The sequence below is a fragment of the Ursus americanus genome, chromosome 9 (assembly GCF_024610735.1).
Source record: "Ursus americanus isolate L20-20 chromosome 9, mUrsAme1.1.p, whole genome shotgun sequence".
Lineage (NCBI taxonomy): Eukaryota > Metazoa > Chordata > Mammalia > Carnivora > Ursidae > Ursus > Ursus americanus.
In genome coordinates this window covers 63,024,926-63,047,226 of record NC_142135.1, presented here as the reverse complement: position 1 = coordinate 63,047,226, position 22,301 = coordinate 63,024,926, and the positions used below count along the sequence as shown (strand labels likewise).

Below are 22,301 nucleotides of genomic sequence, written 5' to 3'. Positions count from 1 at the left end.
ACAAGAGGGTTTTCAGTTAAGAGAACTGTTTTATCTTTTCCATTTGTGACATGGTTGGTCCTAGGACAACATAAAAGGATATTTTAATTTTATATCTCTGCAACTTGTCAAAAGAGAAACAAACTGGGAGAGTAGTTGTGATAAATAAGTCATAAGGGAAATATTTATGTAAAAATGTCATACAAATGGATTTTTGGAAAGAAGGATATTTAAGACCCAAGTAGATTAAGAGAAAGGGACATGAAGAAATACTGTTAGGAAACAGATACATGGGGGAATGTTCAACCTCAGCGCCAGTAGCAAGTGAAATTTGTACAATAGAGATTTTTTTTCTCTGCCAAATTAACAAAAATGTAAAGTTAAATAAAATATTTCAGGACCAATAAGGGTAGAGCACAGTAGGCACCCTCAGGCTTTCCTGGCATTGTTATAATTTTATGCAACTCTTTTGGAAAGCAATTTGGCAATGTGTACCAAACATGAAAATATTCAACTTATTTAGTAGGAGTTGATGCAAATGAAATAATTCTTCACACAGAAAAAAAAGATACTCATTTTAGTACAGTTTATGTGAAAAATTAGAATCAATTTAAATATTCATCAATCAAATAGTGTTTGTCCCCATATATTGTACATTTTGAAAACATTTTTTAAGATAATATTTTAAGTTTTGACATACTGTTACCTGAAATCAGGCCATAAAATTTTATATTTGTATTCTCACAGTATGATTCCAGTCTGTTTTTTTAAAGTTATGTAAAGACTATATGAAATTACTATGATATTTGCAAAATCATCTGTTAATAAGGTTATAGATTTTTTAAAGCATTTTCTTCCTGATACCTTCCATATTTTCCAATTATGAGTATATATTTTTAATTGAAAAAGATGAAGCTATTAAAAAATATTTTAAAGCATAAAATGTATGCAACTCTGATTTTCCATGTTTTGCTTGGCAATCATGTTGAGAGTATATAGGTTTAGGCCATTTGGAAAATGTCTTGCCTTACTATAGGAGACAGCTGGTTTTGAAGAAAGAACCAGACTAAAGAGACCTTCCCGAGTTCTGGTTCCTGTTCTCTGGCACTTTTGGCCTCAGATCTGAATTTTATTTCCTTTCTCTTTTTTCATCCATAAAATCCGAAACTTGGACTAGGATCTCATGCAGTTTTGAAATATGGATAAAAAGAATCTCTTCAGAAAAGGAAAAGAGAATCTCAAGCAGACTCCCTGCTGAGCGCAGAGCCCAACCAGCCGCTCAATCTCAAGCCCATGAGATCATGACCTGAGTCGAAATCACGAGTGGGATGCTTAACCGACTGAGCCGCCCAGGAACCCTGCTGTAGCTATTTATTAAGGACTTCAAAGTGGATAACTAAATTAATAGCCAGAAAATATCTCTCAGGGCATCTGGATCTTTCCCCTTATTTAGTGAGAGAAAAATAGAGGGCAAAAGAAGTCAAGAAACTTCTGCTTTTGGTTAGTGTTCACTGTTAATAAATTCTGTCTCATCCTTGGCTTAGTATAATCTTTAAAAATAGTAGGTAGAGTAAAAAGTTACCTGATTATATTTCCCAATACTTTCCATTATCATTGTAGAAATGTGCTCTATTAGGAAAATCATTGCTATATAATGAAATCTTCCTACATAGTAGTGTGATTCAGGGCACAGGTTGTCTTATTGTTTAATCCATGCTTATTGAATCCTCTTCCCTCATCTATATAAGGAAAGTTAATTGAATGGAAAAGTGATCCAGTTTTGGGGGGGCCTGCGTGGCGCAGTCAGTTGAGCGACTGGCTCTTGGTTTTGGCTCAGGTCATGATCTCTTGGGTTGTGGGATTGTCCTGCATGGGGCTCCACGCTCAGTGGGGAGTCTGCTTGAAGATTCTCTCCCTCTGCCCCTCCCCCTGCTCACCCATGAGCTCTCTCTCCCTCTCTCTCTGAAATAAATAAATCTTTAAAAAAAAGAAAAAAGTGATCCATCAGTTTTCTGCACATTGATTAAAAGAATTAATGTATCAAAATTTAACTTAGTTGGTATTATGTTATCAGATTATCTGGAACACTATCATATATAAACAGAAAAGATTCTTCCATGTTACAATTATGGCTCAACAGATGAATCTTATTTCATGAACCAGATTTTTTATATATATATAGATAGATAGTTTTTTTTTTTTTTGTCTTGTGCTAGATTGTATGGTTCTCTGTATTTCTGTCTTCTGAGGGCTGAAAATGTATTACATGAAGATTTTTCATGTACAGATATTGATAGGAAATTTCATTTTATAATAAGCTGGTGTCAATATTGTTCTTTTATAAGAAATGTGTTATTATGCTTAGGAAATTTTGCCCTTTATTTTTAAAAGTAGTTTGCATTCTAGAGATTGTCTATAAGTTTCAAATGAATTTAAGTGGAAATCTACATGATATATGTCTCTAATATGAAATTGCTTAGGTAAAATTTTTTGGTTCTGATTGATTTAAAGAGAAAAAATTTTTAAAGCTTATATCTATAACTTATATGAAGGATAATTATATAGGGCTGTGGTAAAAGTATACATGTTTGGGATATCTATAACTTAATTCTCTGTATGCATAAAGAATTTCAAAGGGAATTTAATGTGAAGCAGAATTCACTTACAGTTGGCTTTATAAAAAGTGCTAAAAGTGTTAACAAGATCACTAGATTAATCTTACGGGATTTGGGATTAAATTTCTAGCTAATTATTAGTGAGCTAGAATCTTTTTTTAGTTAAATTGCTTTATGGCATAGTAGGTAAGTAAAGATTTGCTTCTAAATGAATACTAGGGATCAAATTTACTGTATTATTGTAAAGAGAAAAGGCTATCTAAAATTTTTATTTGACTACGGTGCTGGAATTAGAAAGAAAAGCACTCTTGTCTACATGTATTTGATTTAGAAATAAGTCTGTCTCCTATAATTCAATCCAGTATTAGCAGTCGTCATCATCATCATATTATCATTTCCATATCATAAAATTAATAAGCAATTATTCGAAAATTTGAAAAAACAGCCATTTTATAACCAGCTTTTTAAATGTAGAAATGACCCTTCATAAATTGGGGTTTCTACACCCAATTTGTCCAAGGAGCTTTCCCCAGTGTACTTCATTCATCTGACAACTTTGAGCTTTATTTCTGCATTATTTTTTTCCTTACAACTGCTCTTGATATTTTATCATAAAAATGTTTATATGATTGTGTGTTTCCAAATAAGTTACTGTATTTATTAAGAATTAGGACTTCAGGCTTCTTATGTAACATGGCAATACATCCAGGATCTATGGTAGAGTTTTGTATATTTTATTTCTCAGAAACATTCATTGACTGATAAACTTTGAAGCTCCTATAAGAGTGTTACTGCTTTTTTTCCCCATCCCAATAGCTACACTCTACCTCACAGAACATCAACCTGGGACCATCTGGAAATCCTCAGTAAGTCTGTTTCAAACATCCTCTAACTGAATTCTAGGAAGACCTTTTTTTGTGAATGTGTAGATATATACCAGTTTAATTTGGACCAGTTTAACTAGAACCCTGTAAAATATAAAAACCATAGTTAAAGTGAATATAATACTAACATATGCTTGCCTATTTTACTGCTCTAGCTTTGCATTGCTTTAATGGAGTTCTGAGGAGTTTTTAAATCCACAAAGTATAATTGGGTTCTGCTGTTTTGCTGTTGTTATTTTTCTGGGGTGGGGGGGGGTTGTTTGTGTGTGTGCAAAACCAGTAGACCGTATTTCTCAGGAGATCTTAAGTCCTGGGAGGTACTCTGACAAATGTATCCATGCAGGTCTAATGGATACTCTCACTGGTGCTCAGTGTTATTGGAGCAACCCTGGTGTCAGCCAGCTTGTTCCGGATGAGTCCTGAAGGATATTAGTATATTAAAGGCTGTTAAACTTGCTTTAACCAGTTCCTCCCATAGTCCCATATTTAGTTTGAGCACAGGGAAAACATCTTGAAAAACAGCAGGAATGGCAAATACAGGCTTCATCTTGAACGTCAACTCCAGCAGTTCACTAGAAGTGAATGCCTAGACCCCTGAATACAAAGGATTCCAGGGCCACTTCTTGGCTCAGTTGGAGGAGTGGCCTGACAGATGAGCGATATCTGCTGTGGTTTGGAGAAAGAGTATAGTGTTGCTGTCCTTACTTGTAATTATTCTTCACATTCATTAGATTCATTCTGAAGTAGTGTCTCTTTTATCTCAGGACATTATGTTTTCCTCACCCTTTTGGTCCACTTTGTGAGTAAAGACAGATAAGAAATGGCCCGAAGACTGGGTCCTTCAGCATTGCAGTAAGGTAGAAAAACTGGGAATGTGATGTCACACACAATCAGGTGAAGAAAGTGTGTCAAAGGGGGTAGTAATTCACTCTATTAATGTTGCTGGTAAAGCAGGTAGGTGTTGAGAATTGACCACCGGACTTGATAAGTCATCGGTGACCTTTGCGATCCATTTCAGTGGTGTGTTGGGTACAAACCCTGCTAGGAAAGAGTTCAAGAGAGAACTAGAGGAGAGGCTAGCAGGAATAGACAAAGAACTTAGATCTCTTACTTGAGGAGTTTTACTGCAAAGGAAAGCAAAGAAGTGGAGTGGTAGCTGGAAGGGGAGGTTTGGTTTTGAGCATGCTTTTCTGTTGTCAAACACAGAGTTGGTCATGCAACACAGAAACAGAAACTCACTTTCGGTTAGGATTTGTCACCAACAGTTAACAGCGGGGACTTGGGTATTGTCTCCGCCTATTTACTATGTTTGAGGAATTTGCATGATTTTTTGCTATTATGATTGTTTAAAAGAGATTATTTCGGTGTATCAGCATAACATTCAAGAACAAAATAGTCCAAAGAGCAGAGTCTCGAAGAAGAAAGATACCTGAATTTAGTTAAGTATTTATCTCCCTAATCTTTAACTGTTATTATTTAACCTAGACCTGGTGTTACTCTCATGTTTGAATTGACCATTTATCTCAGTAATGAATTAAAGGAAATTTAAAATCTAGGGGCACCTAGATGGCTCAGTAGATTTAAGCGTCTGTCTTTGCCCCTAGGTCATGCTCTCAGGGTCCTGGGGTCAAGCCCCGTATGGAGCTCCCCGCTCAGCGGGGAGTCTGCTTCTCCCTCTCTCTCTCTCTCTCTCTCTCTCTCCCTCCTGCTCGTGCTCTTTCTCAAATAGATAAATAAATAAGATCTTCAAAAAAACTAAAGGAGATTTTAAGTCTAAATGGAGTCATTCTCCTCTCCCTAGTCCAACTTAGGATTCAGACCTTGTTGAAGGGAAAAAGCTCTTCTGGCTGCTTAGGTTCCATTTTCTGCTGCCATGTGCTTTTGCCTACCTACAACCGTGTTGTTTTCACCCAACAGGTTAATATAAATAAAAGGACAAAATTAGTATTCCTTCTGGTTTCTCTACTGGATTTTCTGCATTACCATCTATGAGAATAAGCAGAGAGGTCTTTTATCTGTAATGTACAGTAAGTGATATTACATGTCCGAAGAAATGCCAGATGAGGTAGTCCTTGGAATATATTACTAATTTATATAGTTACTCAGTGTCCTCATTAATAACATTGGTGAGGTTTATGGAAATTAAATAAAATTGACTTCAAAACTATATACAGATATAGATATATCCTTTTCTCCCAAAGAGACTGTTATTGAAATCCGTCTTAAGCAGAACTTAACAAGGCTTCAGTAAAGTTGTAAAATGTCTTATCAGCAAGTAAATATTTACTACTATTCATTTTTACCTATTTTATATTCATGATGAGCTACTACCAGTGTGAAAGCTGGAGTCTTCATGCTAAAATGTTTTGTGCCCAGCATTTTCTTAGTAAAGAGTGAGGTGCTAAGAAATGTTTAAAAGTTAATATCTTCCCAATTTCTAGGAAGCTAATTCTTATTGTTCATTTTTTCAGTGCTAAACCAACAGACTTTGACTTCCTGAAAGTTATTGGGAAAGGCAGCTTTGGCAAGGTGAGAGTGTTTTATTCTGCCATTCAGTAAATAAGTACTTAAGGGATGCATGCTTTATATGTTCCGGGCCACAGGACTTGTTGGTATGCAGCACATGGAGTTACAATGCTTTCTCTACCTGCAAAATACTTAGGGAGTTAAGGCGTTTATTCAAACTTTAACATAAAATTCAGTTGTTCAAGTATTTGTTGAGCGCTTCTTGTGCCAGGCAGTATGCTGGGTTCTGGTAGTTAGAGAGTATTGAACAAAACTGACATAGTTGATACCTTTGTGATGCTTGCAGCCTAGTAGAGGAAATAGCCAGTTAAAAACATGCAGTCATGGGGCGCCTGGGTGGTGCAGTCGTTAAGCGTCTGCCTTCGGCTCAGGGCGTGATCCCAGCGTTCTGGGATCGAGCCCCACATCAGGCTTCTCCCCGGGAGCCTGCTTCTCCCTCTCCCACGCCCCCTGCTTGTGCTTACTGTCTCGCTGGCTGTCTCTCTCTGTCAAATAAATAAATAAAATCTTAAAAAAAAAAATGCAGTCAGTAAATAATGAAAAGCAGTAATGGGGACTGTGATGTAAATACAGAATAGAGTGAAGTGATAGAGGACAATAGGCAAGCGGGGAAAAATTCCTACTCAGATGGGTTGGTCAAGGATGGCTTCTTTAAAGAGGTGCTGTTTAAGCGGAAGCTGGAAAGACAAAAATGAGCAACTGTGAAAAAGTAACAGTTGGGGAAGAAAAGGGATGTGTGAAAACCCTGCTGTTCCTCATACAGTGAGCATCAGATGAATCACACAACTTGACAGTGTGGCCATACTAAGGAAAGAGAATCCGCTTTAAGGCCAGAAGCATCATAGATGGAGTTACCAGAATCATTAGATATATTTAAGTGCTTTTTTGCATTACACTTCAGTCTGCAGTGAAAATAAATATGCATGTGTTTAATTATAGTTTCCTACATGCTGAGCTTTGGGTATCTCAAGTTTGTTTTCTGAGTTCCCTGGATACCAGAAACTGTAACCATACAATTAAATCCATGTGTGTTAATTCAGCACATACATATTGACCACCCGCTACATGATGGACGTTGTGCTAGTACAGCAATAGAAAGTTGGAAAGGGATACTGCACTCAGAGTGTTCACAGTCTGTTGGGATGTTAGAGATAGTCTGTCATTAAAAACAAAAAGCATTGTCTTCTGGAAACTTCATATTTAGATCTAGAGTCTATCAGGAATTGGTTCTTGGATATAGCATGAAGTTGTAGGGTCACAGTTCTTCCCCCCCCCCCCTATTGATATCCAACGGATCCCACACAATTTATTGAAAGGACAGTTCTTTCCCCACTCATCTGCAGGGTGACCTTCATTATTTATCTAGTGTCCATATTTGCATGGATCTGCTTCTGGATTTTAGGTTTAATATTTCTGTTTGAAGATATTATATATTGTTCCATTAGTCTATTAGACTGTGTAGCTTGATAGCCAGCAAAACAGGTCCTTCCTTCTTATTCTTCAAGAGTCTTAGCCCTTTGCATATCTTTTTAAGTTTTAGAATTAGCATGCCAATTTCCACAAAGTTCTGCTGAATTTTGATTGGGATTGCATTTAATATGTAGGTCAATTTGGGGAAAATTGTTATTTTTACATTGAGTCTTCTAATCCATGACCATGGTATATCCATTTCTTAATTTAGTTCATCTTTAACTTTTCTCAATACTGTTTTATAGTGTTTTATATAGAGTTTTTATACATCTTTAATTAGATTTATTCCTTTGTATTTCATTTTTTATGCAGTTGAAAACTCGTGTTGATTATTGAAGCTAAATATATGCCATTATCTGTGTGACACATCGGTTCTACTTCTAGCTATATATCCAACAGAAATGCATGCACATATGCACTAAGAAAGGCATATGCCAGAATATTCATGGCAGTCTAAATGTTATTCATAAACAATCTAAATGTCTGTTAATTAAAGAGTGGATTAAACTGTGTAATGTAGTTTTTCACAGAACTAATCGAATAATCCTAAAATTTATGTGGAACCACAAAAGACCCTGAATAATAGCCAAAGTAATCTTGAAAAAGTAAAACAAAACTGGAGGTATCACAATCCGGATGTCAAGATGGTAGTGGCACAAAAATACACATAAATCAATGGAACAGAATAGAGAGTCCAGAAATAAACCCACAATTATATGGTCAATTAATCTTCAACAAAGGAGTGTTAAGAATATGCAATGGGACAAAGTCTGTTCAACAAATGGCGTTGGGAAAACTGGATAGCTACATGCAAAAGAATGAGACTGGACCATGTTCTTAGACCATACACAAAAATAAACTCAAAATAGATTAAGACCTAAATGTGAGACTTGAAACCATAAAAATCCTAGGAGAGCACACAGGCAGTAATTTCTCTGACATTTTTCTAGATATGTCTCCTGAGGCAAGGGAAACAAAACCAAAAATAAACTATTGAGACTACATCAAAATAGAAAGTCCTACTGAATGGGAGAAGGTATTTGCAAATGATACAGTTGATACAGGGTTAGTATCCAAAATAGATAAAGAACTTATACAACTCAACACCAGAAAACCCAAGTAATCCAATTAGAAGAGGGGCAGAAGACATGAATAAACTATTCTCCAAAGAGGACATACGCATGGCCAACAGACACGTGAAAAGATGCTCAACATCATCATCAGGGAGATACAAATCAAAACCACAGTGCGCTATCACCTCCTGTCTGTCAGAATGGCTAAAATCAAAAAGTGTTCATAAGGATTTGGAGAAGGAGAAACCCTTGTGCACAGTTGGTAGGAATGCAAACTGGTATAGCCACTATGGAAAACGTTATGGAGTTTCCTCAAAAAACTAAAAACAGAACTACCATATGATCCAGTAATTCTATTAGGTATTTACCCAAAGAATAGGAAAACACTAATTCAAAAAGATATATGTCCCCCTCTATTCATAACAGCATTATTTACAATAACCAGGATATGAAAACAACCCAAGTGTCCATCAGCTGATGAATGGATAGAGATGATGTAGTGTATACATACAGTGGAATATTACTGAGCTATAAAAAAGAGTGAAATCTTGCCATGTACAACAAAATGGGTGAATCTAAAGAGTATAATGCTAAGTGGAATAAGTTGGTCAGAGAGAGATAAATACCATATGATTTCATTCATGTGTGAATTTAAGAAACAAAACAAATGAAAAAAGGGAAAAAAGAGAAACCAAGGAACAGACTCAACTGTAGAGCATAAACTGATGGTTACCAGAGGGGAAGTGGGTGGTGGGATGGGTGAAGTAGGTGAAGGTGATTAAGAGTGCACTTATTATTTAAAAAAAAAAAAAAGTATACTTACCATAATGAGCACTGAGTAGTGTACAGAATTGTTGAATTACTGTATTATACACCTGAAACTAATAGAACATTGTATTTAGCTATGCTGGAATTAAATTTTTTAAATTGTATAATGCATTATTCTATACAACAATAAAAATACAAAAGTTATGCTATGTGGCACAACATGAATGCATATTACGAGTGAAAGAAGTTAGAGACAACTTTATATGATTCTAATTACATAAAATTTAAAAAAAGACAAAAGCTGTGTTATTACAAATTGAGATAGTTGAGGAAGACAGGGATAAGTAGTTTCTGAAATAGGATACAAGGGGGGCTTCAGGCTACTGATAATGTTTTATTTTTTATATTTTTTTTTATTTTTTTAAATTTTTATTTAATTTCCAGTTAACATCCAGTGTAATATCAGTTTCAGGTGTACAATTTAGTGATTCAACACTTACATATAACACCTGGTGCTCAACACAAGTGCCCTCCTTAAACCCTGTCACCCAATTAACCTGTCCCCCCACCCACCTCCCCTGTGATAACCATCAGTTTGTTCTCTGTAGTTAAGAGTCTGTTCCTTGGTTTGCCTCTCTCTTTTTTTCCCCTATGATCTTTGTTTTGTTCCTTAAATTCCACATATGAATGAGATAATATGGTATTTGTCTTTCTCTGACTGACTTACTTCATTTGGCATAATACTAACTCCATCATGTCATTGCAAATGGCAAGATTTCATTCTTGTAATGGCTGAGTAATATTCCAATATATATAAATACCACATCTTCTTTTTCCATTCATCTATCGATGGAAGTTTGGGGGTTTTCCATAATTTGACTATTGTAGATAATGCTGCCTTACAGAGTGCATGTATCCCTTCGAATTAGTTTTTTTGTATTCTTTGGGTAAATACAAAAATAGACACGTAGATCAATGGAACAGAATAGAAAACCCAGAAATGAACCCAAAACTATCCACGAATGTTTAATTTTTTGACCTGGATAGTAGTTAATGTGTGTTCATTTTGTAGTAATTTACTGAGCTGTAATGATTTGTGAGTTATTCTATATATATATTTAATAAAAATTAAAAATCTTGCAAAATGGTTAGAAACCAATAAAATACAGTAAAACAAAAGCAGAATACACAAAAAAAGATGGAAAAGTAAAACAAATGCAAATCCAGAATGTGTTTGAAAAATAGAAGGGGCACCTGGGTGGCGCAGTTGTTAAGCATCTGCCTTCTGCTCAGGGCGTGATCCCGGTGCTCTGGGATCGAGCCCCACATCAGGCTCCTCCGCTAGGAGCCTGCTTCTTCCTCTCCCACTCCCCCTGCTTGTGTTCCCTCTCTCGCTGGCTGTCTCCCTCTGTCAAATAAATAAATAAAAATCTTAAAAAAAAAAAAAAGAAAAATAGAAAAAAAATATGATAGACTAAAATAAATAATGGCAATTTAAAACATTTATTCTACACTCTTCTCCATTGAGGGGTCTTGATTCCATTTTCCTTTTGCCTGTTTGTTTCTTAACCATCTGGTCTGTTCTCCAAATCTACCAATCTATTGAAAAATGCTTACTTTAAGGAAACTGGTACTTCCTAATTGCCACATTTGAATTATTTTCTCATAATGTTTTGGAAGATGAACCAATCAGACTAGAGCAGGAAAGGCCAGGCAGGTGGGAGGTGTTGAGAAAAGGAAAAATGTAAGAAGGAAAGATGTTCTATAGAGTCAAATATTGTAACAAACAAAAGAATGGAGAATGGGGAAAATGCGAACAGTTGAGCCCAGGACATTTTTACCCTGAAGATGTTTTGACTCCATCTTGATTAAAAACAAACTTTTTTTTCTAATTAATAGGCTTTCTTTTTTTAGAACAGTTTAGATTTACAGAAAAATTGAGTAAAGAGAAAAATACAAGAAGTTCAGAGAATTCCCAAACTATCCTCCACTCCACACCCAGTGTCCCTGTGGTTAATATCTTACATTACCTGGTACACGTGTTCCAGTTAATGAGCCAGCATTGATACAAAGTCCATTGTTTATTCAGATTTCCTTACTTTTTACCCGATGTCCTTTTTTTGTTCTAGGATCTCATCCATAAGACCACATTACATTTAGTTGTGTTGTCTCCTTAAGCTTCTCTTAGCTGTGACGGCTTCTCAGACTTTCCTTGTTTTTGAGGACCTTGATGGTTTTGAGAAGTACTAATTAGGTATATTGTAAGATGTCCCTTGATTGGAATTTGATATTTTTCTCATGATTAGACTGGGGTTTTAAGTTGTAGCGAGGAAGACGACGCATATACTAGAACACAAGGCCCACGGTGTCACTAGTTGCCGTGTCGGCTCATCTCAGAACGCTTTGGAATGCATCATTTAATAGTTACACCACTTGTTGGACATCTTGAATCCCTTGAAGTTATTTGCAAAACCCTAAGTATGTCTACTTTTTTTCTGGGGCAAGAGAGTCTAAATTTCTTCAGATCCATGAAAGTGCATACAGCCCAGCCCATTGTAGAAACGCAGCTACACATGGTGCTTCTTCCTCTGAATGCTTCTGAATTTAAAACTTATAAGAGAAACCTAAATGTTAAAACAAAAATGCATTTCATCACATAGAAACCATTTTGTTCTCCGTTTTTTTAATCTATCCACAAAGTTGATAGCCTCAGTATTTTCTAAGGACACTTTCTCGGACTCAGGGCTGGCGTGCGAGCACACACACCTCATACTTAAGGATCTCAAGCACTGTAGATTTCGGGACTTAAATTTGGTAAAAAACTCAAACATCGTCACATTAAGTGACAAAGAAATGGTACCTGGCTATTCAAATGATTAACATTCCTTTTTTGTTACTGTTTTATTAAAATGTCTAAGGAGAAGTCGAATAAAAACAAATTCAGTAGTTTTCAGTTTTCAAAACTAAAACATCATCTAAGTCCCTTTTAGACTTTCTTTGTACATAATTTAAGTATGAATTTATTGATGAGTGAATTATTTCTATCAAAATATTGAAATTTCTAATAGCACAATCTTTACAACAGGTTCTTCTTGCAAAACGGAAACTGGATGGAAAATTTTATGCTGTCAAAGTGTTACAGAAAAAAATAGTTCTCAACAGAAAAGAGGTAAAATAAAATAGCATTGTTTCTCCTAAATCCATTTTCTCAATTAACAGAATTGTTTTCTGGTATATAATACCAGTTGATCCTTTACTTTTTTTTACAGCAAAAACATATCATGGCTGAACGTAATGTGCTTTTGAAAAATGTGAAACATCCATTTTTGGTTGGATTACATTATTCTTTCCAAACAACTGAAAAGCTTTATTTTGTTCTGGATTTTGTTAACGGAGGGGAGGTGAGTTTTATGATTAGTTTTCTAATGTTGATAATGTTTAGAAAAATTAGAATAAAGTCACAGTTTTTCTTTACTTACCGGTTTTTGGAAGGATAGGCCAGCATTAACAGCTATTAGATTCAAGATGCTGGCTAATAAGCACAGAGCAAGCTGTAGAGAATTGTAAACAAAGCTCTTAAGCAGCTTATGGTGTGTAGGTGGGAAGATTCATAAGGGAAGCTTGGTGTGAAGCTACAGACTTCACGGATAGTATTATAGCAAGAATAATATACTGAAACGTTAGAATAAAACATGATTTGTATTTAGATAATTATTGTCTTCACAGCTGCATATAAAGATTACTCTAGCCTGTCATTTTCTAAAACATGCAAACTATAATCAGACGAGGTGATCCTCTAATAAAGAGTTCTGTGGTGAAGTCAGTTTAGAAAGCGTTTCATGTTCTGTCCCATTGGCAATTAACAATATGTTTCTTGGTGATTCACAATATGTTTCAGCATGTTAAAGATTTTGAGTTCTGCCTTAAACAAAGCCAAGATTTCTTTGAAAATATTTTCTTAGCATGCAGTCCCTTTTTATTTGAACCAAATCTGTTAATAATATTCCCTAAAACTCTGAATCAGAGGGATATTGAAATACATTTTGGAAAACGCTACGGTCGTGATAATAATTACAGTAATAGCTAACATGCATCAAGTATACTTATGTGCCCAGCACTCTGACTCTTTATGTGTACTATTTTATCTTCACAACAATCCCCTTATATAAGATAAAGAAACTGAGGCACAGAGAAGCTAGGTAACTTGCTCGAGGCATGTGGTTAGTAAGTATTAGAGGCAGGAATTGAACTCAGGGAATGTGATTCCAGGATTTAGGCAGCAGACTACCCCTTGTTCTTCTGTTTCTCAATCCTTATATCTTTCTAATTTGCTTGGTCTCTGACCTGTGAATGTCTCTAAAAATTATTCTCACAGATTGTGTCCTATCTTTACAAAGGGATCTTTCATCCCCTAGTCCCAGATCAGAAAGAGAGGAAGATAATTATTTCAGCCTTAATATGGTATACCTAACTATAGAATAAAGGAATTAGAAGGAAGACTAATGTCTACTCTGCAAACCTGAAAGATGATCAGACACACTTAGATCATTTTGGGGGAAGATCATTAAAGTAATCATTATACAACCCCCTACATCTGGGGCGCCTGGGTGGCTCAGTCATTGGGCGTCTGCCTTTGGCTCAGGGTTTGATCCCAGGGTCCTGGGATCAAGCCCTGCATCGGGCTCCTCTGCTGGGAGCCTACTTCTTCCTCTCCTACTCCCACTGCTTGTATTCCCTGTCTCACAGGCTGTCTCTCTCTCTGTCAAATAAATAAATAAAATCTTTTAAAAAAAGCCCAACCCCCTACATCTATAACAAAAATGCCATGTGCCTCCTCAGTGTAGAGGCAAAACTTTGAAGGCTGAAGATTTGAAGGTTTCCATTTTATTTTGTCTGTATATGAGTGCTAACATAATGAGAATTTATTGAGGGCCTGGCACTTTGTAATTATTTTACCTGCATTATTTCAATTAATCATTATAACTCTTTGAGATAAATACTCTTATACCTATTTTATAGATAAGGAAACTAAGGCTCAGAGAAGTTAAATAACTTTCTCAATGTCACCATGTTTTCTAGTAAGTGTCAGGTCTTGGATTTAACCTGGACCTGAGTACCAATTTGTGACTTTGAAATGTCCTGCAAGGCATTAGCTGCAGATGAGATCCTGTTGCAAGCTTCCTGCTTTTGTCCATGGTTTCTTCATCTTGTTTTAGGACCTTGCTTCTGACCCCTTTTTACACAGTTATCACTCATACACTGAGTGGCAAAGGTGGAAAGATGTAGATTTGTATTCTAAAAGATAGACTTGGCTAAGATAATGGGGAATAAAAAGAATAGAATGTTGGGGTTGGTGGAGGAGGAGTTGAATGGGGCGGTAGTTAGAAGAGCAATAAAGGGGGCGCCTGGGTGGCACAGAGGTTAAGCGTCTGCCTTCGGCTCAGGGCATGATCCCGGCGTTATGGGATCGAGCCCCACATCAGGCTCCTCCGCTATGAGCCTGCTTCTTCCTCTCCCACTCCCCCTGACTGTGTTCCCTGTCTCGCTGGCTGTCTCTATCTCTGTCGAATAAATAAATAAAATCTTTAAAAAAAAAAAAGATAAAAACAGAAGAATGTATTCAATAGTTAGATATAGAGGCTAAGGGTAAAGGAGCAGTCTAGAGGAATCCCAGGCCAGCCTCCACGTCCCTCCTCTCTCAGGATCTATTATAACTGATCTTCACCATAACCTTTCAGAAGAGGTTAACAAAAATTGGGGGACAATTTTTTTAAGTCAGAGAAGTTAAATGAATTGCACACAAAAAGAGAAGAACTAGGACTTAAATCCAACTCTGATCAGCTTGAAAACCTGACTCTTCTCACTGTACCTTGTTAGGGCTCAGAGGGCTGGGTAGAAAGTGATGTCATTAAAGGATAGACTACAGCAGCAGTAGCAGTAAATCTGTAAAAGAAGACGGGGGCTCTGTTCTAGACAAGTTGAATTTGTTGGCTTGTGAAATATTCAAGAAAGAGCAGCAGGCAGCAAGTCTTTGCAGGAGAAGCTCCAAGCAGAGGTGTAGGTGGGGTATGTCCACATGAAAGGCATCGACATAGAGGTGTTTGAAATCTGGATGGATCAGGTTACGTGGATAGGGTATCCAGAGAAAGAATAACAGCGGAGAAACTGAGGACAGAAACTTTGCCATCCCTGCAGTGTCAGGGGCCAGAAAGGAGCGGATATGGAGCTCTCCAAGGAACAAGGAGCCCTAAGGCAAGATCAGTTTTAGAACCGGGGAACTTAGAGTAAGAACCTACGGCAAACTTCGCCCAGGCGGGTAACCTAATGAGTAAAGGACAGATAGTAAGAAATAAAATACGATTTCAGAAGTAAAAGGAATGAACTGGAGAGTCCAGCTGCTGCTCAGCGCCACCCATTTGCTACCGCACTGGCGTTTAGGCTTAATGTTGCAGAGCTGCTTCCCCCCCCCGCCCCCCGGAAGAAACCAAACCTGAATTCTTACCAAAAAAATTTCTCCATTTTTAAATGTTACCAGTTAATTTAGATTTTTCTAAAAACAGTATTTGGCTCAAACACATTATATCTGTGGGTTATATTTGGTCTGCCAGCCACTTGTTTCCAGTCTCTGAATAGTGTTGTGTTTTGTTTTTTTTTCCCAAAATGAAACCACAGTCAAAAAAAGCCTAGTGAGAGACCTTATTGACTCCATGGAGATATCCAGATCATTGGTCTGGGTTGATAATCTTTTCCAGCATGGTGAGGACACTGCCACATTGAGGACTGAGGAGTGATTGACAGATGAGCAAGTTAAAGTTAGCAAGGGTAAAGAAAGATGTGTGGGTGAAGAGAGAATGCTTGTGAGGAGGGGGACACAGGGGAGAGTCACAGTTCTGTGCTTTGGTGAGTTTTTATCTCATGTTCAGAATAACAGAAATCCTATTTTTTTATTTATAGGATATATTTATTTCACTTTATGTGCGTGATCTTAATACCCATTTCTTTTTTCATTTTACAGCTGTTTTTCCACTTACAGAGAGAACGGTCCTTTCCTGAACACAGAGCTAGGTTTTATGCTGCTGAAATTGCCAGTGCATTGGGTTACTTGCACTCCATCAAAATAGTATACAGGTACATTTTAATGTATTTCTTGTAAAAACGTCTTGTTTTATTACTTTATTTCAGTTAATACTCAGTTTTGCTTTTCTTTTCTTTTAATTTAATAGAGACTTGAAACCAGAAAATATTCTTTTGGATTCAGTAGTAAGTATTATCTTCTAAAAATCTACCAATTCTCAATTTTATTGTTGTTATGCTTGGTGGAAAAAAGGCAACCTCAAAGGTTCCTCACATGGCCTCATTCCATTTACATAACATTCTCCAAATGACAGAACTGTAGAGATAGAAAACAGATGAGTGGTTGCAAGGTGACAGGGACAGTGGCATAGGGGAGTACAAAGATAAAGGGGTAGCATGAGTGAGTTCTTTAGTTCCTTTGGGGTGATGGATAGTTTTCTGTCTTGATTGAGGCGGTAGTTACATAGATCCGCACATCTCTATTGCATAGAACCACACATACGTACACACACACCCAAGTGCATATGTGTAAAAAAGTAATAATAATAATAACGAAGACTGAATAAAACTGGCAGTCTGGTTAACAGTATTCTACCAATGTCCGTTTCCTGATTTTGATATTTCACTACAGTTACATAAGCTATCAGCATTGGGAGAAGCTGGGTGAGGGGTACACGAAACTCTGTGTACTATTTTTGCAATTTCCTGTGGCTCTATAATTATTTCAAAGTGAAATGGTTTTAAAAATTGTCAGTTTATGCCCATGCATTGTTTTATCTTACTGCCCCTCTGTTTGTCAGGGACATGTTGTCTTAACAGATTTTGGACTTTGTAAAGAAGGAATTGCTATATCTGACACAACAACAACATTTTGTGGGACACCAGAGGTAAGAAATATGTTTCAGTTGTTGTTTATATAATCATGTGTAAAATGCAAAAATGAATCACAAAGTGCCCGTACAATATTTGAAATCAGAGAAGTAGAATAAAACTCTCATTTCAGAAAGCTTTTAGCCGCTTGTATATATCTAGTAATCATCCCTTCAAAACATTTAAAGTTTATTGATAGTATTTTTAATTGTGATTGTAAGCTATCACAGATAACCCAACAAAGATATAAATTATGTTTATTTGTTTTTATTTTTGTTTTTTTAGATTTTATTTAAATTCAAGTTAGTTAACATATAGTGTATTATTAGTTTCAGGGGTAGAATTTAGTGATTCATCAGTTGTATGTAACACCCAATACTCATTACATCAAGCGCCCTCTTTAATGCCCGTCACCCAATTACCCCATCCCCCCATTTGCTTATTTGTTTTTAATGTTAAAAGTTTACCTTAGACTTTTTAAAGCATTTGATTAGATTTTTGATCCTTTAAAAAAAATCACTAATCAGCGATGAAAAATGTGCTAAAATTGTGGTAATGTTTACACCACTCCAAATATACCAATAGCCATTGAATTACACACTTTAAAATGAGTAAATTGCATCATATGTGAAAATCTAAATAAAGCTGTTTTTTTTAATAAGCTAAAGCAAATATGGCAAAATATTGACATTGCCTATAATTAGTGGCAGCTATACTAGTTTCTGTTTTCTCTTTTTCTTATAATAAAAATATTTTACAGTAAAATTAACCATGTGTTTAACAGAAGAAAGTAAAGCAGTGGATATGGAGGAAAAAAAAAACACAAGTCAGGGCGCTTAGGTGGTTCAGTCGGTTAAGCATATGCCTTCAGCTCAGGTTCTGGTCCTGGGGTCCTGGGATCGAGTCCCAAATTGGCCTCCCTACTCAGCGGGGAGCCTGCTTCTCCCTCTCCGTCTGCCTCTCCCCCTGCTTGTGCGTGCTCTCTCTCTCTCTCTCTCTCTCTCTCTCTCGCTATCAAATAAATAAATAAAATCTTTAGAAAAAAAGAAAACCACAAGTCAGAATTAATCAGAGCATCTCATCCTCTCATCATGTTAGCTAGCAGAAAATGTATCCTCCCATTTGAGACAATAATAATAATCCTTACAATTATCTTAAAGCCTTGTTATTCTTACTACACACACACACACACACACACACACACACACACACGTTTAGTTTATTTTAAACTATCCTAATTTTAATGTATTTATAGTGATCTTAGAAGCCAGGTAGTATTTCATCTTTTTTGTAGAGTAATTGCAAATATGATGAAATATGTGAGAAAATGGCTCTCATGAGACTTTTAATCAAAATCAGAAAAGCTAAAAAAAAAAATGAAGTAAAAATACTTTGAAATGTTTTTTTCTCCTTCCCTTCTCTAATCAACCCTAGCTTTTATATATATTTGTAACCATTCTGGTTTGGTTTGTGTATGAAGAAACATTTTTTTCTGAATGTAAATTGAGTTTTTTGAATATGGATGCATTTTTATGTAAATTATATCTCCTTTAAGTTGATTTTATTTTTTAAATTTTAAAATTTTAGTTTTTATTTAAATTCAATTAATTAACCTATAATGAATTATTAGTTTCAGAGGTAGAGGTCAGTGATTCATCAGTCTTATATAATACCTGGTGCTCATTACATCACATGCCCTCCTAAATGTCCGCCACCCCATCCCTTCAGCCCTCTCCCCTCCAGCAACCCTGTTTGTTTCCTATGATTAAGAGTTTCTTATGGTTTGTCTCCGTCTCTGATTTCATCTTGTTTTATTTTTCCCTCCCGTCCACTATGATCCTCTGGTCATTCAGAGTAACTATTGAAAGATGTGAATTTAGTGCCATTGTATTACCTGTAAAGTCACTGTTTCTATATATTGTCTCTGTTCCTTTCTGGTTTGTTTTACTTTTGGGCTCTCTCTCTGCTTAAAGGATCCCTTTTAATATTTCTTGCAGGGCTGGTTTAGTGATCACAAATTCTGGTTTCTTTTTGTCCTGGAAGCTCTTTATCTCTCCTGTTTTGAATGACAGCCTTGCTAGATAAAGCATTCTTGGCTGCATATTTTTCTCATTTAGTACCATGAATATATCATGCCAGTCCTTTCTGGCCTGCCAGGTGTCTGTGGATAGGTCTGCTGCCAGTCTAATGTTTCTACCCTTATAGGTTATGGACCTCTTGTCCCAAGCTGCTTTCAGGATTTTCTCTTTGTCTCTGACATTTGCAAGTTTCACTATTACATGTCGATGTATTCACCTATTTTTATTGATTTTGAGGGAGCTTGTCTGTGCCTCATGGACTTGAATGCCTGCTTCCTTCCCCAGATTAGGGAAGTTCTCTGCTATAATTTGCTCCAATATACTTTCTGCCCCCTCCCTCTCTTTCCTTTTCTTCTGCGATCCCAATTATTCTAATATTATTTCACTTTATGGTATTACTTATGTCTTGGATTCTCTCCTTCTGATCCAGTAGTTGTTTATCTCTCTTTTTCTCAGCTTCTTTATTCTCCATCATTTTGTCTTCTATATCACTAATTTTCTCTTCTGCCTCATTTATCCTATTTAGAGCCTCCATTTTTTATTGCATCTCATTAATAGCCTTTTTTATGTTCACTTGATTAGATTTTAGTTCTTTTATTTCTCCAGAATGGGATTCTCTAGTGTCTTCCAGCTTTTTCCAGCCCAGCTAGTATCTTAAGAATCGTTATTTTGAACTCTAGTTCTGACATCTTACTTATATCCATACTGATTAAGTCAGTGAGTACTGCCTCTTGTTCTCTTTGTAGAGGTGAGTTTTTCCATCTTGTCGTTCTGTCCAGAGAAGAATAGATGAACAAGAGAACAAAATACTAAAATGGCAACAACGACCCCAGAGAAATATACACTAAACAAATCAGAAGAGACCTGAAACTGAACCAAAAAGAAATTTAAATTTAAAAAAAGAGACAGAAAATAATCAGCCAAGTGAACAGAACAGAGCAGTACACTGGATCCTGAGTATATTTTGGTCTGTTTGTTAGAAGAAACTACATCCCAAAATTGTAAAGAAAGAAAAAGTTATATATATATACATATATACACACACAAAAATAAAATTAAATACATTGAAAGGGTAGAATATAATTGTAAAGATGAAAATTTAAGAAGACTTTAACAAAAAAAAGAAGAAGAAAGAGAATATGATCAGAAAAGTGAAGAGAACAGAGCAATATACTAGATTCTGGGTGTATTTTGGTCTGTTAGAAGAAACTGCATCACAAAATTGTAAAGAAAGAAATATATATATTTATGTGTGTGTGTGTACATACAAAAAAATTAAATACAAAAAGGATAGAATGTAAGTATAAAAATGCAAATTAAAAAAGATTTTTAAAGTTGATAAATTGGTTGAAAACGGAAAGAGAAAAAAATTAAAATTGAAAGACTAAAGAATTGTGGTTTTAAAAAAAAAACATGAATTCTATATATACTCTTTTCCCATAGCGCTGGAGTTTTGCAGTTCTGTGATGGGTAAACTTGGTCTTAGATGGATGTTCTTGCCGATCTGGGGGAGGGGCCTGTCGCAGTGATTCTCAAGTGTCTTTGGGCAGAATTGCACTTAGCTTGCCAGGGGCCCAAACTAAGTAATCTGCTCCAGATTGCTCCAAGTAGCTTTTGTTCCCTGAAGGCTTTCCAGGCCGCTTTAGAGGATGAGAATGAAAATGGCAGCCTCCCAGTCTCCGCCCTGGAACCAAAAGCTAGCGGCCCCGCTCCTCAGTGCACCTTCAGGGAAAACCAGTCAGTTACTCCTGTCTCCCTGGTCTCTGGCTGCACTCCTTGCTCACCCAGCCTGTGACCCAGCATTTCTATCTCAGGCACGCGGCTAGGTTTTGAGTCTCCAAACTCTGCAAACTGCTGGGACTTGCACCCGTGCCGCTCCTCCAGGGGAAATGGGAGGGGGTCTCGCAGACGTTCCACCTTTTGCTGGGCTTCCCCATCTGTGCCTGGGTTTGCGGTATATGGCAACCCTGAGCTGCGAGCCTATTCCTGGGCTCGCTGACTGCTGCTGGCTTCCCACTCCGATGCCTGGGAGCTCTGCCCCACTTAGGCACCCCCGGTCTTCCTGTAACCCTGGGGATCCTCAGACCATGCTGTACCACCTAGGATTCCGCCCCGTTTTCCCACCTGAGCACCTTTCAGGCAGGGACGTCCTTCTCCGGAGTAGACTTCTAGAAGTTCTGATTTTGTGCTCAGCTGGTATATCACTTTCAGGTGCTGGCTGACGGAGGCTCCCTCCACCTGTGGTTTATCTTCCCATATATCCCCTCGGATTCACTTCTCCGCACCTCTACCTTGCAGAAAGTGGTCGCTTTTCTATATGTAGAGTTGCAGCTATTCTTAGATCTCCAGTTGAGTTCTCAGGTGTTCAGAGTGATTTGATAGCTGTCTAGCTGAATTTCTAGGGCCAGAAGAAACCAAGGTCTCCTATTCCTGCGCTGCCATCTTGGACTATCTCGGATGTATATTGATTGTATAGTTATCAAAATCTTTAAGTCCTCTAGTTTTTAGAGAGGAAACACAAGGTTTGTTTTGGTCATCTAAATCTAAATGTAATCAGAAATTACTAAACCCTTTTAATATATTTTGCTGTTTTTTTGGATCACATTAAAAAAAAAAACAGGGGCGCCTGGGTGGCACAGCAGTTAAGCGTCTGCCTTCAGCTCAGGGCGTGATCCGGGCGTTATGGGATCGAGCCCCACATCAGGCTCCTCCGCTATGAGCCTGCTTCTTCCTCTCCCACTCCCCCTGCTTGTGTTCCCTCTCTCGCTGGCTGTCTCTATCTCTGTCGAATAAATAAATAAAATCTTTAAAAAAAAATAAAAAACCTAAGAGGAAATTATTTCCTTTTTTCATATAGGAAGAGAAAATATATATATTAGAATCTTAAATTCAGATTCACCATTTTATATGTGTGAAATTATGATGTTTAAATGTTTTACAAGTAAAATGTGCATAGCTATCTAA

The 22,301-nt window shown here is 36.7% G+C and overlaps 1 protein-coding gene across 5 annotated transcripts in view; it reads left to right on the top strand.

Moving 5' to 3' along the window:
* The window catches only part of SGK3 (serum/glucocorticoid regulated kinase family member 3), a 130,772-nt gene that overhangs the window by 96,506 nt on the left and 11,965 nt on the right, over positions 1-22,301 (top strand). For all 5 annotated transcript variants that reach the window (XR_015725832.1, XM_045788996.2, XM_045788994.2 and 2 more), the window contains 7 exons: positions 3,411-3,460; positions 5,950-6,007; positions 12,401-12,484; positions 12,585-12,716; positions 16,331-16,443; positions 16,539-16,575; positions 17,190-17,276. Coding sequence is in view for 4 of the 5 variants with exons in the window: in XM_045788996.2 (XP_045644952.2) it covers positions 3,411-3,460; positions 5,950-6,007; positions 12,401-12,484; positions 12,585-12,716; positions 16,331-16,443; positions 16,539-16,575; positions 17,190-17,276 (561 nt within the window). In the remaining variant the exon portion in view is untranslated. The remainder of the gene's footprint in view (positions 1-3,410; positions 3,461-5,949; positions 6,008-12,400; positions 12,485-12,584; positions 12,717-16,330; positions 16,444-16,538; positions 16,576-17,189; positions 17,277-22,301) is intronic.